This window comes from Atractosteus spatula, chromosome 9 (genome assembly GCF_055471065.1).
Source record: "Atractosteus spatula isolate fAtrSpa1 chromosome 9, fAtrSpa1.hap1, whole genome shotgun sequence".
In the NCBI taxonomy this organism is placed as follows: Eukaryota; Metazoa; Chordata; class Actinopteri; order Semionotiformes; family Lepisosteidae; genus Atractosteus; species Atractosteus spatula.
The window spans coordinates 53,008,405-53,025,900 of record NC_142714.1 but is presented as its reverse complement, the minus strand read 5'-3'; the positions used below and the strand labels follow the sequence as shown (position 1 = coordinate 53,025,900).

At 39.0% G+C, this 17,496-nt stretch overlaps 1 protein-coding gene across 6 annotated transcripts in view; it reads right to left on the bottom strand.

The window, feature by feature from the left end:
* Window positions 1–17,496, bottom strand: part of diaph2 (diaphanous related formin 2) — a 498,271-nt gene that overhangs the window by 38,323 nt on the left and 442,452 nt on the right. For 4 of the 6 annotated variants that reach the window (XM_088924957.1, XM_088924961.1, XM_088924958.1 and 1 more), the window contains 2 exons: window positions 16,259–16,351; window positions 11,193–11,243 (listed from right to left, as the gene is read on the bottom strand). In XM_088924957.1, coding sequence (XP_088781083.1) covers window positions 11,193–11,243; window positions 16,259–16,351 — 144 coding nt within the window. The remainder of the gene's footprint in view (window positions 1–11,192; window positions 11,244–16,258; window positions 16,352–17,496) is intronic. The other 2 variants (XM_088924960.1, XM_088924962.1) reach the window with 1 other exon arrangement.

Sequence of the window (17,496 nt, the reverse complement as noted above, 5' to 3'; positions counted from 1 at the left end):
CACAACCAGTACAAAACTTCACAAACAGGTGGAGGGAGATGAATCTCTTCAGTCTACAAAGGAGGAGAATGAATCACTTTGGAGGAGATTTGAATCAGGTATGCAAAATTTTTGTGGGTGTGAACAGGTTCAGCCCAGGGGACTATTTTACACTCAGTGGTCACATTAAGGGTCACATGAAGGGGAATTCACTTAAGACGTAAACTTCTTTACTCACGGAGCAGTGGCTGACTGAACCAGCCATGCAGTTGACACGCAAACCTTAAGGAATCGTTAAGGAAACTAAACTAAACTACCAAATGAGAAAGATGGGCAGGGTGGCCTCCTCTCGTGTGCAGAACTGTCTTATGGTTTTAGATTTAAAGAATAAAGAATGAACTAATCCCAGGCTTGTGCTGTGACCAAAAATCCTAATAAAAAATAAATCATAGTTTATTACACCCCTCTTCCCAAACAACATTTTTCTTTCAACAGAGATGGTAGCTGTGGCGGGAGGCCTTTCCAACATCAGACCTCAGTCCCAACCAACCTCGTCTGCCCAGAGCGCTGGCCTGAGGAGTCATGCTGAGGCTACCACAGTGCTTTACATGTCTCAGCAGGGCCCTCTTCCCACGGAAATGTATGCCCTCTGTTTTTCTGCACTCTTTTTAAACAGTTTAATTTATTTTTAAATTAACCAGAATGTGCTAGCATTGTTTGAGCTTTTGATCCAGATCATGAAAAGCTACGATGCATCATGAAAACCTTGTTCAAAACACAAGTGACAATTGAAAATGCACAATGGCTGACCTAAAATGAGCTATAAACTCTCAAACACACTCAGTACGTCTTATAATCTGAATACAAGAGCTAACACACACCTGTTATGAATATCATGAATATTGAGTGGATATTCAAATTAAGAAAGTTATTTTGGTTGCAAAGGGAAAAAACATATCAATTATTATTACATTTTTACACTGAGAGCACTGATAAAACCATTTATATTGTAATAATGTCAGAAAACATGACTGTATCTCAATGTCCATCCTCTTCACAGAGAACAGCTGCTTTCCAGAAACACTTAGATGTTATTGCTGCTTTTGTTCTCCATTTTTATGGAAATTTCAATCCGGGAAAAATACCCGCTTGTAAAGTGGTATAACTTGGGACCAGCAGGGGAGCTGCAGAGCACAAAAGATCTCATTTCAATTCAGCCTCTTCTGCAATTTACTTGACTGGCGGTTTTACCAAAAGTGACTTGCGTTTCCACCCATCTACACAACTGGGTATTTTACTAGAGCAGCTCAGGTGAATCCCCCTGCACAAGGGCACAACATAGTGTCTCAACTGGGATTTGAACCCACAACCTTCCAACAGGGAATCCAGAACTCCAACAACTGCTGCACACTGACTTTCTCATTTCTAATGATCACATTGTAGCAGAAAGGCCCTTCTTAGCTAAATAAAATGTATCCAAGTTATAGCTCGAATCCATTAATTCTAAACTTAACACTTTTATTAATTCCAATTTCATTTTCCAATATTTCTATAAACATGAGAATGAGGTTTTTACCCCAGTGTAGGTTTTCTGCAATTCATAAATGTGAATTATAGATGCAGACTTACAAAGAAGCATTCACACCTGCTAGCTCTCTCATACAGAGAACCACACTTTTAAAATTACACAGTTCTTACACAGATGGAAAAACATTAGCAAAAACATTTTACAAAGGGATTAAAGCAGCTTTGTAAGGGAAAATGCAACATGTCTGATTCCAAATAAGAATTGCTTAAGCTCATTCAGTGAGTGTTGGAAAACCATAACAGGATTTGATGATTTAGCTGGTGCCTGTCTATTACTCTAACATCTTCTCAAGTCAAGGCAACATCTGCAGAAAGATCTCACTTAAATGCTCTGTTTACTACTGTCTGTCAAAGCAGGCCATCCCCTAACTAGATCTGAGCTGATCTTTTGGCTGACTTCTTTCAAAGACTGGAGGGAAGGAACGATGGCAAAAACGTTTGTAAGAAATCTGAAAAGAATTTAAAGCGGAAAAAAGACCCTTGTCTCATTGGCATGAAGAGCATGAAGAGAGAACAAATAATCCCAGACATAATCCACTGGGCTCAACAGAAGCAGACAGAAGAGAGTCTGTACACAGTTCATGCTGGGGATTTCCAAGGGCCAGTGCTGGGGAAATTGTTCTTTTCAGTTATAAGTAATGTGTGTAAGGAATTTCCTTTTTAAAAATATCTTTTTAAAAAGATAAAGGGTGAAAATATTTTTAAGTTTAAACTACTGTATACTGTACATTGTTTGTGTATATTTACAGGTACTGTAAATTTCCCTTACTTACTTAGTAACCTCTTACATACAGTCTATACAGTAACTTGTAACTGTAATGGATTACTTTTTAAAAGAAACATTCCCCAATATTAAATATTAAGGAATCCTAATTCCTTTATTAACTCTTCTTTGCATTCTCCACACAGACTTAATAATTTCCCTTTTACCTTCTAAAAACAGCACTTGCATATAAACCTTGAAGTGCAGATATTTTTTGCCAAACTGAGTATCATTCCACTCTCTGCTAAATAGAAACAAGAATTGTTTGCAGGTGAAACAGCCCAGTGGCACTACGCCTGTTATAGAATTTGATGTCACTCTAATGAAACTTAGACTGTACTGAATTCTGGCATGACATACTTACAGCAGTGCTAGATGTTTCTTGAGATAAAAGTCTAACAAGTCATTCTGAAGATCTAATTAAAGATTCATTGTATGTTTGCTAGTTTCAAATAAGGTGTCAATAAACAAAAAAAGAGAAAACATTTCTTATCTTGAATTAATTTAAAAAAACAACTGTTTTCCTACAAAAAGTTGTGAAAACAGAAAATGTCTATTTGCCAGAGATAATCTGAATTTCAAATCAGTTTTCAGCAGAAGAAAATACGTCCTAAGCAATCAAAGGGTTATTATCCAGAGAATTAAATCATTTCCAGAGCAGCAGCTTTTTAATATACAGGCTATCACAGCATCCCATTTGCTATCAAGCATCCTCTTTTAGCTTAATATAAGTGAAAATTAATAAAGAGTAAACAATCTAATTAAAGAATTAATAACGCAAGAACAGCTTCGCTGAAAAAAAAATAAAATAAAATGCTCTCCTTAAGTGTTTTTAACACACGGTATTCTTCTGGAGTTCTGGACTATTGCCAGGACTCCAGACATCAGATTATATTTCAGATGGGACCAAAAAAATGCTTATTTGTTTCATTAATGCAACCAGCTGTGCACTCACAGAGCCACAGAAGGATCTGTCACTGTGATGGCACCATCAGCGGCCCTCTTCACCTAAACTCTATGGCATACTGAAAAGGTCACAGCCTGGTCAGACAAAAACACTGAGGACGAAGAGAGAGGCTAGGGCTGTAGTTTGGTGAGTAAATAGCTTGACTCAATCTACTCTAAAGTAAAGCAATTGATGTCCGTAACAAGCCACTTCTCCTCTAGCACCCTGCTTATACAGTGAGCTTCCATCCCTCACTACACAGTACAGGTAGACTGAGCATCAGTCATTCATCAAAAGCCACATCTGATATGTTGAAAATCTTCACATGGGTTGAAAGTTTTCCCAAAAGCAAAAAGTACATAGGGAGAAAATTATTGATGCCTTTTTTCTCTTAAAAGGCATCGTCTTAAGCTGCAGTTTCAAAATTCTCAGACTTCAGCATATCAGCAAGTTAAATGGGCACACGGTGCACATGGGTTCTGCACAGAAATACACATAAGGATTGTGCATAAACAGCAGGTGTGTGTATATATATATCATATATATATATATCTGTAATTAGAATCCCACAGACTTCTGTCACAGACATTAAAGAGAAACTCATCTGGGTCTTATAATCCGTGTGGCAAACTTCGAAAGACACTCTAAGCAGGGCTGTAACCCACGTTGCCCCCAGCAAGGAAAGTGTATTATCACTCAGCCCAGGCTGCCTGCGTTTCTCATTTCCAGCCAGCTTTGAGCTCCTGATACTTTCTGATTATGTGCGTCCATGAAGGCAAATGGAAAACTAAAATATTAATTTCGCATTGCACCGGCTGACAGATCGCAGATAGCAGCGGACACTCCAATGCAAACGGCTCCCAAATACTATTTGTCACTGGTAATAGACACCCTGCATTTGAATAACAATGGGAAAATTGCTGTGGAAATAACATTAAATGCCACAATTGCCTTTCATTTTCCACCGACGTAACTACACTCCATTCGGAATCGCTTTATTTATTGTCATCAGGATTATTATTAGGTCTTTTCCCCCTTAACCAGAGATAAATTAGCCTTAATTTGTCCTTTGGAACTTTCCATCTTTAGAAACCAAATATGATAGCTGTGGATATTTTATCTGAAGATTATGAGCCCAATTTTTCAACCTGAACACAGAGATGTTCTTATGATTTCCAATCTTGGTTTTAAAGCCATTCCCTCCTTTTTAGCTGCAGGAGTTATTGCTCTATTAAGAATGTCACATGGCCGTGAAGTCATCTGCAAAAATCACTTGGAGTTAAAACATTTTAAACAATCGTCCATTTGGTGGCCCTCCACCTCAAAAGGTTTACAGACAAGACACACCTTTTTAATTGTTTTTTAGGCTGCTGTTAGTAGTATTTGACCAGTATATTAAATCTATTTCAGAGTTTAGATAGTATTTGGTTGCATTAATGCTGCATTGTCAATTTACTATAAAAATAGCAGGACTGTTTAAACGCATTGCATTCAAGTTTAAGAGAAATGGAAAAGGTTCAATCGCACGTCACAAAGTACTTGAGTTGATTGCTGCTGTTTCATTTTCTAAAAATGTTGAATTGCCTCTTTGTTAATCCCCTGATTAAAGATGATTTAAGTTCAGTAAGCCAGGTGGGGTATAATAGTCTCGAAGCTCCACTTCACAAGCCTGTGCATTTAACATGGGTTGCCAGGGGTTGACTGCTTTCATATAACACATACTGTACTGTACTACAGCTTTCCCTTATAAAATGATTTATGAATGGTGTGAAAGGATAACCAATACTATTGCATTATGGTTTGGTTCATTCTAGTCCACTGTTATGAAGAAACTTAGATAAGAGGGTCATGCTGCCGGAGTAAAGTCAAACAGCTCAGGCCAACAACCTCTTCAATGCAACACTGAAGAACATGGTGTCATTCTGCTTGAATGGTTGCTTTTACTGATATTCCATTTATTAAAGAACTGAGCAGTTACACTCTGCTAGTTTTATTATCCTATATACAATTAGAATAAAACAGAAGATCGGTTTCACAGAACAAGCAATTAAATGGTACACAAAGCTCGACTGTGGTTTTCCAAGCTTTTTTTCTTTCCATTGATAAAATTTAATTTTCAACTCTCATTTCTGGGAGAAAAATGTGTGGGTGTGGAGTTTGACCCCAACGCAAGGCAATCAAAGAATGTGATCCTCCCTGAAGGTGCATGCAGTATTTCTGGCCTCATAAACATTCCTGTTTTTCTCAAACAGGCGTTGTGTCTCATGTTGCTGTCTCTGCAGTGCATCAATGGCCTTTACTGCTTTATCTCCCAAAGTGTCCAAAGGTTTGGCAATGTTACAAGCCCTTGAGGCTACCTACCACCTCAAAGCCAATCACATCAGCTAGATGTCTCTGTGAAGCAGCCTGGGTATTCTGAATAGAAGTCATCTATTACCACCTTGAGGAGGTTGGTCTTAGAGGGCTGCACTGTTGGGGCTTATCCATCATCTCTGTTTATCAACAACTTTGCCTACAGTGTGTTCAAAGGAGGGAGGTGCAGACAACAGAGAGAAAATTAATTGTTAAGGGCTAGAAAACTACTCATACACACAGCTATTTGGTTAAATGGGTTTGTGGTGAATGATGATCTGCTGCAAAGCGCCTGACTTAATAAAAATGACAACCACGTGCAGCAGTTGAAATGCAACAACACAATTACAGCTGAACATAATGGTTCTTTGGCTATTGTAATGCTATCTCAAGTCATTCCTTTGCATTTGTAAAGCAATATCCTACCACTACTTTCCTTCACATGACTTATTTTCAAGTGCTTCGAATGTTTTGAAGTGCCAAATACAAACCAAGGCAGAAACAGCAAAGCCTTAATGAATTGATCTGTATTTCTGTGAAAATCTGGGAGGAGAACAGGGCCCAATTCCATCCAATTCATACCTCAATAGCACTGTTTCCCAGTGTTCCCAGTATCACCCCAGTACAAAACCAGTTCAGAACCCTCTCAGTTTATTGGGGGTAAGGGGGGTTCTGATTCCATATACTTAGCCAAGTAACCATAGCTCAAACTAAACAGGTCAAAGCACAAATACCAATAAAGACTCTTTAAAATCACATTTTTTGGATTTGTAGGTATCGTATGAATAACAAGCATTTAATGTTTTCCTTCATTACATTCAAATTATTATCACAAGAAAACAATACCGCTAGTCTAAACAGAGATTCACTGATTTGTTGTAATAAGCAATCAGGTTCAGACAGAACTCCTTTCTCATCAGCTGAGAAAGGCTGCAGATCCAGATTGTATCATTAACAAAGACAGTAAAAAAACAGTCTCTTTGCTAGGGTATTGCATTACCTTCTGGAACAGCCAGAAATGAGCATGTAACTGGTAGCAAAACAAAGGACTCTGCTCACCTGTTGAAAATTGAAGCAGCACGTGTAAAATTTCTTAGTCTCAGTGATGGCAGGATGAATTAACATGGAAGAAATGAGTTGTGGAGCTAAGAGGTGAACAGAAAACCAAGGATACTCAAAATGGTAAACTAACCACCTCTTTCTGCCAACCCTGTGCCATTAGGACAAGGATAAAAATGATACAGATGTCACATTCTGATTACAGGACCTTTGATTTCATTACTCAAAAAACTCAGTCCCTGCGCAGCCCTCTTCCCTGCTCTCCTTTTCTCTTTCTGTCTCATTTGCTACTTCATAGATTCATCCCCTTTCTGCCTTGAAAATTTTATGACTGAAAAAAGGTAATTTAATCTTCATTAAACATACAGAAGCCCACTTTCTCCCCTGCCACAGTGAATTAACTACAAGTCTTGAGGAGATGAGACAGTTTGGTTGAAATCCCATAACTCTAGCTTATATTATATCAAAGCATCTCTGCTTTTAATGGAGGCAAGTTGATCCTCTTCCAGTCATCATCAAAGAGCCCCTAATGACAATAGGAGACATCTGATGGAAGATATTTATACGGTAATGCAGGAGAGGCAGAAAGCATTGTCTTTTAATCACTTATAAAGCTAGTAAATAAATAAGATTGGATTCTCCCACTTGAAATCTGATTAATATGCCTTGGGGATGCTTTATATGAAAGACCCACTGAATATGTGGCTTGCTAAGGAGAGTAGAAATCGATTGCAAACACAATCGATTACATGAGTAGCTCCCAACCCGATAGAACAGCATTTCCAGAAATAGCTCTAAGAAAGATGGAAAAAGTTTGTGGTCACTGGGGGAGTTTACACACTCTACACTTAAGGAACAGAGAATCTGCCGGGGCAATCGGAGAGAATTATGAAGTAACAGAGCACGTGTTCTGTGTCTGTGACCCACGGACAGTACCTGCTCCAGTGCTTACCCCAGGAATCCTGATAATGATTTTTCTGGCTGAGAAATATGAACCGCCATGCTGCCATAAAGCATACCCATGCTGTGAACAAGGTGCACCCTGCCTGCATTCTATTCCATCTCAGTGGACTGGAATGCTTTGCCAACACATTTGTATTTAGTTTATGGCTTTAATAACCAAAAAAAATCAAAATGAAAACTGGCTGTGGTATAGAAATTAGATCACGCTTTCCTGGGCTGGAGGCACTTGGTTGTTTATGGTTCTCTTTAGCTTAAAGCAATTACTGCCTAAGGCACCGTGCATCTGAATGGATAAGGTACCCACTTCTTAATCTCTTAGTAAATCTACCCATGTGCTGTAATAAGGGACACAGGTGTCAGGAAAACAATACACTAGTTTAGGATATTTTTTTTAAGATGACCCAATTACATAGGTAAATATGTGGCCCAATAAATAAGATTTAGAGACCAGTTTAATGCACAGATGCACAGTGTTGTGTGAAATGCTTACAGTCACAAGTGAATTCAAATAAAATTAGGTTGATTGTGCAGTTTGTTGCCTTCATTTGTAACTTCTTTCAAAACCAAGCTTTGTACTGTTTACTTTTGAAGCCTGAAAAACAATTTGGGTTTTCAAGTTGATTCCAGACTACACCTTAAAGGCACTATAGAATACGGTTTTATCAGAAATTTTCCAAAAGCTACATTCATGCTGCAATAGGATAAGTCACCATTTGCATCTGATTCCAATTACATGTGGGGACATATCTTTTATAGACGCTACATGTTGACTTTACTTGTTGACTTTTTCAGACTGACTTTGGCCATGAAGCTTCTCTGATTGCCTGCAATTTATACTATTAAATACAGTGTGATCTATCATTTTAGGATCTTGGTAATTCAGAAAAAAGCGGACCTCCAGAAATTTAATTTCACAACAATTCAGACTTTGATGGCACTCTTCTGTAGCTGCATTATGTCAACTTATTGCGTGAAAAGGGTTAATTGAAAAGCTACTCTAGAGGTTGCCTGCACGCTTGATATCCCATTATAACTGTCAACAATTGTGTGGTGGAAATTTTTAAAAGATGTTTTCACCTAAAGTAAAACAATAGCAAAATAACAATGCAGACATGTTTATTTCTAATACCGCCTACATGATTGATAGTAATTGGTCCAACCAGAATTATGTGAAAGTTAGGAACATGAGGATATAAAGCACTATAAAAATCAAATCCTTACCTGCAGACCAGTGCGGATAACCAAAGGGGAATCATCACCGACATTATTCTTACCCCACAATAACATCATATACTGTATCTGCTATCCTATTGAGCAAGTGGAATACTTGTTACATTTTCTCTTTTATGGAAAAAAAGAACAGCAGATTCCTCCAAAGACAGCTTTTGAAAGACATCTGAACAAGATTCTACCACTGAATCAACAAACTTTATTGTTTTTTCTTGTTCTTTTTGTTGCTGATGTGATTGCTTTCTTTCTATTTTAAAGCACACCTTTAAGGCTTGCACTCTGCCTGGTAACCTGATCCTTATGTAGATCCTTCCATATACACAGCACATTTAATCTAGTCTTGCAGTGATGGTTCACATTGCCATATCGGCATTATAAAAGCTTTTCCACCATTCACACAAATATCACCCCATGGCTCATATATTTTATATTGTATACCGTATATAGTGTTAGCCCCACCCAAAAATAACAGTTCTTTAGTCACAAACAGATTTTCTTAGAAAAAACTATTACATCCATCTCAAAATCAGGATAAAGAGTTGAGAAGACAGAAGTAAAAGAAAGATGGAAACAATATTAAGAGAAATGTGATGAATCCAGGCAAAATGGAGTAAGTGCCCAGTTTAAGATTGGTAAAGCTATAAGATAACCATGATGAACTTTCAAAAGGGGCTGCATACCATTTTAAAATCTGTGCACAGGCACTGCAGAGTGAGCAGTATATTTAACTCAGTGACTAAGCAAACTCTTGGTTGTTTGTAAAACTAAAGACAGGACAAGAAAGTCACTGTCAGAGGACACAGAGGACAGGGCAGAGGAAATCCCACCAGTGGACAGATTCAGTACATAGGGAAGGACAGCAGTACCTGAACACACATGAATGCAATCACACTGAGGGAACCATTCTTTTCTCAGATACAAGGAAGCCATGGTAGACTGTACTTAACCACACATACAGTTCCACAGATAAACACACTCACACGCACACAGCAGGCATCCCTCAGAGGGAAAGGCTGGAAAGGCAAAGAAATAACTTTCTGTCACTGTTCTTCCAAAGTAGGCCAGGGCAGAAAAGGCCGCAATCCATTAAGGGGAAGTATTTTTGGGTGCTCTGTGCAACGTTTGACATTTGCAAGCAGAATGCCAAGCTGGGAAACAAGTCAAAAATCCTCGTGTAGGAATTGATGGAGGCATGAGCCCCCCATGACGGAACATTTCCTAAAAGCAAACGCACGTGCCGGCAGTGGTGACATGCTTTAATGGTGCAGGCTTGAGAGGGTAAAAATAGTACGTAGCTGGTTAGGTGTCTGAGTGGGCTGATCAACACCAAGGAAATCATACTGAGCCTTTGGTACAGGGATGAAACTAAGGAAGTGAAAATATCTGCAGTTTTCTTTTTCATGTACACAAATTAGTATTATTCAAATATCTGATATCTCATTTAAATTCATCTAGTGACTCTATATCGGTCCTGTGCTTAATTTTGGGTTAAATATTCAATTACAAAAGAGTATGAGGAGCTAGATAGCACAAGGAATACTTTTGTAGCTGATTTTGCATCTGACAACAATAGGGTGGAGGGCATGATGGATTCTAGCATAATTCAAAGCCATAAGGAATGTAGGCAGCAGGCTCCAGCTGATGTTCAATATTGGGCCAACCAGCTAATGCTGCAAGGTTAACAAGAAGAGGAGATACAAGTGGGAAATCACTGCATCTCATCTTAGGCTCACCAAAAAGTCTGTCCCAAGGGGACCTTGGATGGAACAAGGAGGTTTTTCAGAGGCTGGTTCCTTGCATCTAGACAAGGAGAGTCCAGTCCTGGTTCTGGAGGGCAAATGTGGATACAGGTTTCTCTTCTAATATAGCTCTTTATGAGCTACCTAAACTGCCTGGTTAACAGTTTAACCAGACTGATTCATCAGCTTCTCCCAGCTCTTCAGATGGCTTCTCTGGTGAACTGAATGTTCACTCAAAGAAAGAAACAAACTGAAGGGCAGAAGTTGGCATCTTCCAAAAAACCCCAAAGCAAAACGAAAACTAAAGAAAAGCAAACAGCGATGGTGTGTAACACAAAAGTGAAAAGGGTGACTGTGCTGAACGGTGCATAGAATCATCATGCAAGATCTCTGCAGATCTTCGACAGAATGAGGGCTGGGAGATTATCAGAGCTCAGCGTTGTGCATCCTTGGGTGCTTACACCAGCTTTTGGTTTGAATCATGAGTCTCTATACAAGCTCTAGTGTGGATTAGTCAGAATTACTGCCTAGATAGAGGGGAATGGAGGTAAACAACAGAGATTTGCTTCGTTACCCTTATTGGCACCTGTCCACCATGATGTTGGACTGGAAGGGCTTTGATCACCTGTAACATTGATGAACCAAACAAAGAGAAACACATCAAGCAGGAAGCCTTTCAAAAGGGCAAAGGCAACTTGCCATTGTGAAACACTTTTGATACTGTCAACGAGAATGCCAAGTACTGGGACACTAAATACACACTGGCTCAGAATGAACCAGAGAAAAGGGTTTTAGACAAATACAATTTTCTACTGGATGTCAGATTTTCTTAGCAATTCAGGAAACACAAACAAAGGCAGGTTGTGAAGGAGTAGCTCTTTATCCTTGCCAGCCACTGGCAGAATTTTGTCAAGATGTGACCTGCAGGGATTCAGGAGCTCAGAGTCAGAATGTTTTCTGAAGTGTGGCATGATTCATCACTTTATTGGTATTTTCTAAAAAGATGCACACCTTGACATACAAGGTTATACATCAGTATTTTTAAATAAAAAAAAAATACACCTGTTTCAAAATGTTCCTTGCCTGACATTGGGATTGGGGCCTGAGAGTTAATGGACTAAAAACAAAATCTCTAAGTGTTTTGTATTTAAGAGCTCCACGAAAATGCCACCCATGGTCCATCACAAGTGTCATTCCAGTACACAGCCGCGTCTGTAATGATGTGCTTTGACATTAGCTTTTCACTGTCCTGCAGGATTGATCAGTTTGGTGTCTGACATAACATATAACAGCCTCTCACTAGGATGCAAGGTGACTCACATGCATTGCGGTTTGAAAATCTACATGGACATGGAACTGGTGTTCGGTCAAATTCGTCAGTGTCACTGTGAAGGCTGCACAAATTTCTCACAGCGCAAGGCTGGCATCACTTTAACCAGAAGTGTCCTGTGGAACAAACTGCCCTTGTGTTCTCCCACCTCACTACCTGGATATGGACACTCTTCAGAGCAGAGGTAATAGAATAAGATATACCGTATGTCAATGTGTCTCTGTGGATCCACAGCATCCATTCATTACATACAATAATCTGTGGCTTAAGAATGACAATGTGACAATGAATCCTTTAGGAAGGGCACCAAGGACAGATGCATTTAATAGGTTCAAGAGTCTTCAACACAGAACTGATAAGGTTATACAGTATATATGGTATGTCTTCTTTTTTCTAGCTGCTATTTAAATTTCAGTAGTGATATTAACCCTTCTCATTGCTCATTTTAATATTCAGAACAGTAGCTTAAAACATTATATTTTCAACCCTATGCCCAAGCAAACACAGTGTGCACCTAAAATGTACAGATGCAGCCATTCAAAATGCGCGGGCGATACCGCATTATTTTCCGGTATGCTGTACGCAGTCTACCGCAAGCTACCGGTAAATACCGCGAGTTACCGGTAAATACCGCTAGCAAAATAATAGTATCCGGAATTTCCGCAAGGTGGAGCTAATAAAGCTCAACCTCTCATGTTTGAGCTGTAGCCATCAAAGTCTTTAACGAAGATATTAATAATAGTATTAATAATAAATGACCTTGGACAAGCTGTAAACTCAAAGTATTGCCCTGGTCCACATTCTTTTTTTCATTGACCGTCTTTGTAAAAGTAACGCCACAGCATTTCGCAATCACGCATTTTTTTCCAATCATGCAAAGTACAGTGATTCACCATGCCTTTCACATGCTCATAAAAGAGATTGATTTAGGGACATAAACATATTACCGTATGCAAACTGTACTGTATACAGTATGTATATGTATATTTAATGTCTTAACTGTGCCCGTTTAAGTATTGAATATTCATATCTAATTTTACCACTGAAGGGAAATCTTAGTAGCTGAGCATAAAAACAATAGGAGCATACTGCAACGCGTGTGAAGGCCATAAACGATATTAATTTTGGAACATAAACATACAGTATATGGCTGGTCTCGGTACTTTAAAGAAAACATACACGAAACATGGTTTCATTATGACCAGAATCTTGAGATATTTTTAACTTGATTTACAGTATTTGAGAGGTATGTCTTAACACCGATACTACAGTGCTTAAGTACTACTCACGTATATGTTTCTAGGTTTATATTATGCATTTCATACGGTCAAATTACTTTTGAGCAACTAATAAGAAGCGCGAAACGGTATGCGTTTTACTTTCGTTTCGTGCTGGGACCCGTGGATTGATTAGAGATATCAAGTACATACAAGTCATTTTTTAAATGTTGTAGTTCGTCTTGAAAAAATGTTACGAGTACATCATCTATCAACAATTACACAGGTTCTGTTTCCATATTGCGGATTTTGGTTACGTAATATTATTTTCTAGATTTCACGTTGTGAATATATGATTTGGGCAAACAGAGCCGCAAAGAAGTACATTATGGGTTGTTGTTTTTTTTTGCAGTTTTATCTAGAACAAGCGATGCTTAAACCTTTGTCTGATTCTTGTGAAACTATCCACACGACAGTTACAGTACCTAGGAGTTGACTTCAGTGATGTCACTGATGGGATGTTTCTAAAAATCCATCCTCTGTAAAACGTCTTCTCTAGTTGTCCTGCATATGTATTCGCTAATGAAGCTGTGTGTTCTGAGCCTGGATCTCTACATTTCTGTATGAACCACCTTAGAGGGCTAAAGACAGCTTGTGTTTAAATTGAGTGTAAGGCAATTTATGCTTCTAAAGTCATGGTCAGCATTTTTGTACTGTGCTGTAAACTTGTTCTGTGCCTAGTCACATTATTTTATAGCGTTTTCATAGCGTTATCAAATCTGGTGGCGCTGTGTTAGTTTCCTGACTCCCATGTCACATGGTCTGTGATTGTAACCTGTAATACCGGTTTAATTCGTCACAGCCAGCACTCCGGTTGTAAAGTAGAAGCAGGCGAGATTTCCAGCGAAAAACACCTCCCCCTTCTTCAGGTGTGAGGGTCTTCTGCTCAGAATGAAACGCTAAAATGTAATGTAGGCTCTGAATGGGTTCTGACTTGCTTTAACAAAATATGTTTACAAATCCTTTCACCTGGCATTTTCGTAGTTAGAAATTATGGAACGCTCTGTTAAAAGCAAGGGAGTTTTTATGTCCGTTGCAGTTCTTTTGCAACATGAATATAATTATATCGTTATTAATTTCTTGAGATACGCGATTCCATATTATATTCCCTTTTAATCAAATTCTAAAAGTATGCTTGTTGACTCCGGTATCGCGTTAGTTAAAGACTTCGATGCTTAAAATGTTTAGGAGAAATGGAATACTGGTGTGTATGTTTTCTTTAAAGTACCGAGACCAGCCATATACTGTATGTTTAAGTTCCAAAATTAATATCGTTTATGGACTTCACACGCGTTGCAGTATGCTCCTATTCTTTTTATGCTCAGGCACTAAGTAAAAGGAGATGCTTCATATTGCTTGACTAATTTTAAAAACTAAGTTAGAAATGCAGACGCTCCCTCGGTGCGCTGCTCTGGTGCGCCGGCTCTTACACAGTGCCTGTCTGCCGTAAGCGTTACAATATACATACCCAACACTGCTTGTACCCATCTGTCATGCAAATAAAACACCTTGAATTGAATTGAATTGAGGGGAGAGGGGGGAATACTAAAGGCAATACTGGCTCAATACCCTCGATGGGCTTTGACGTGCTAATGCGTTGGTTTAACAGTCCGGGTGTGGCAGGCTTCCAATGTCAACTCGACTCGATTGGAAGACAATGAACGTATTTTGTGATATTTAGAAATATAAATTTGTTTGGTGCGAGTGAGGTTTTATTTAATCTCTGACCAAGGGAAACGTTTCATTTTTTCAAAGAAATGTTTGTTAAAAAATAAAGTCATAGTTCTATGGGATTCAATCACAGACCATGTGACAAGGGAGTCAGGAAACTACTCTAACACACAGCGCCACCGGATTTAATAACGCAATAAAAACGCTATCAAATAATGTGACTAGGCACAGAAAAAGTTTACAGCACAGTACAATAATAAATGCTGACCATGACTTTAGAAGCATAAATTACCTTACACTCAATTTAAACACAAGCTGTCTTTCTGTATGAACCTCTAAGCTGGTTCATACAGAAAATGTAGAAATGCATTAGCCTGATTATGATTAAAAAACACATAATTAAACACGCGTTTGCGATTTAAATCAGAACACGATTTAAATCAATATAAATGTTTATATTGTAACGCATACTGTCCAGCCTCCATTTCTCTATAAAAATTTACTCTGTTGCACACACACACACAATAGAAGGAGGAACCGCTGTCAGAAGGGAAGATATGTTCAAAATATCGCAAATATCGTTCATGTTGCGATATTTTGAAATATAAAAGTCAATTTATTGTCCATAATATCGCTATTCTATTTTTTCGAAGAAATGTTTGTTAAAAGAAAAGTCCGGCACCAGCTGGATTCGATCACACAACCTCCCAGTTGCTAGTCACGCACCTAGACCAGTCGGCTAGAAGACAGCTCGCATGAACAGGCAGGCGAAAAAGCCCTACACAGCCCTGTCGCAGCACACGAATACCGTTATTAAATTCTTTAGATACGCGATTCCATATTATATTCCCTTTTAATCAAATTCTAAAAGTATGCTTGTTGACTCCGGTATCATGTTAGTTAAAGACTTCAAAGCTTAAAATGTTTAGGGAGAAATGGAATACTGGTGTGTATTTTTTTCTTTAAAGTACCAAGACCAGCTACAGTATATACTGTATGTTTATGTTCCAAAATTAATATCGTTTATGGCCTTCACACGCGTTACAGTATGCTCCTATTCTTTTTATGCTCAGCTACTAAGATTTCCCTTCAGTGGTAAAATTCAATATCTACAACGGGCACAGCAAAGACGTTTTTACTGTAAGTCTTTCTACGACAGACCAACGGACCACGAGTGCCCCTGTCGGTCAACCAATCACGTACTGCGGTGCCACGCGTCATCTTGCGTCATACTGAGCGACGTCACCTGCGGTACGTGTCTGTGACGCGCACTTTGAATGGCTGCATCTGTACTGAACAGGGAGCAGCGCAGCAGGACTTTGCGATCATTGGACCCCACTGCCAATTGCAGGATAGACCTACCGTTCCGTGGAGCTCGCTTCCTACGGTCGCGGAAAGCTGCCCCCGACTGCAGGGCCTCCATCAGGCTGTCCATCACACCAGTTTCGTCTCCTTCTGCAGGGAAGAGGGTGAAAGAGATGCATGAGCTCCCACATGACAGCCCTCATTGGATACTCCCAGCCTCTGCACGTGGAAAGGTGGCCTTCTGCCTTCATGGGCTAACCACTAAATACTGTATGTGCGGCAGAAGAAGGAGCTAATGAAGAAGAAGCCACATCGTAGGACACAATCAGGCTACTCAAGCTGCCCAGCCATGTTTTTGAAGCAGATATCCTGTTTTTTTTTCAAGAAACACCTGGATGAGATCCTTGGATCAATAAGATACTAGCTACTAAATGGACAAGGAGGGTTAAATGGCCTCTTCTATTTTATAAACTTTATTATGCTTTAAGCAAACATTTTAAAGACTGTTGCTAGTGATGGCTGAAAGAGATAGCTGCAGCTCCACAACTACCAAGATATGGGCTGATGGCACATGTTTCTATAAAGCTTTAAAGACAGACACTTATTTGTACTGTGGTTGTGTATTACTATTCCTTTCAAATCATCAGAATTTAAATGCATGACATCAAACATTTAAGCAATATATGTACTTTGGAAAAAAACAAAACTATGCACAGCTTGTGGTGAGTAAGTAGCAAACAATGTGCGTATAATAAACACAGACAAATCTCCACATGAAGGTGATGGGATATGTGCACTGTCGCTGACGAATACCTTTTCTGGGGTTCGCGGTCAGGGAGCTAAGTGCTCCTTACTAAGATTTAGTATGGGACTTGTCGATACCTGGGTGCTCTATCATTGTTCTGTCAATGACACTCAGACTAGGCTTGGAAAGTAGCAGAAAAATATGCTCCAAGCCACTGCAGCTCTTTGTTCTGTAACACTGCAGGACAAAACTAAAAAACAAAAACAAGCAAGACAGAAAATTCCAAACTCTTAACATATGGCTGCAATGGTAGGTTAAACCTATACATTAAATCACATCATACAGTATAAAGATTTCGTGACTATACGCCTGTAGTCTAAAATAAACTTTGGTCTCTATCTGGGTCAGCTATCTCCACTCTCTGCTAATGACTCACTGGCTTCTCTTTCTCACTGCATTCCAGATCATACATAAATTTAAACTACAATCATTAAACTGAATTATGGACATTGACAACATGAGTGAGTTACAGCTCTTAAAATGTTTACAA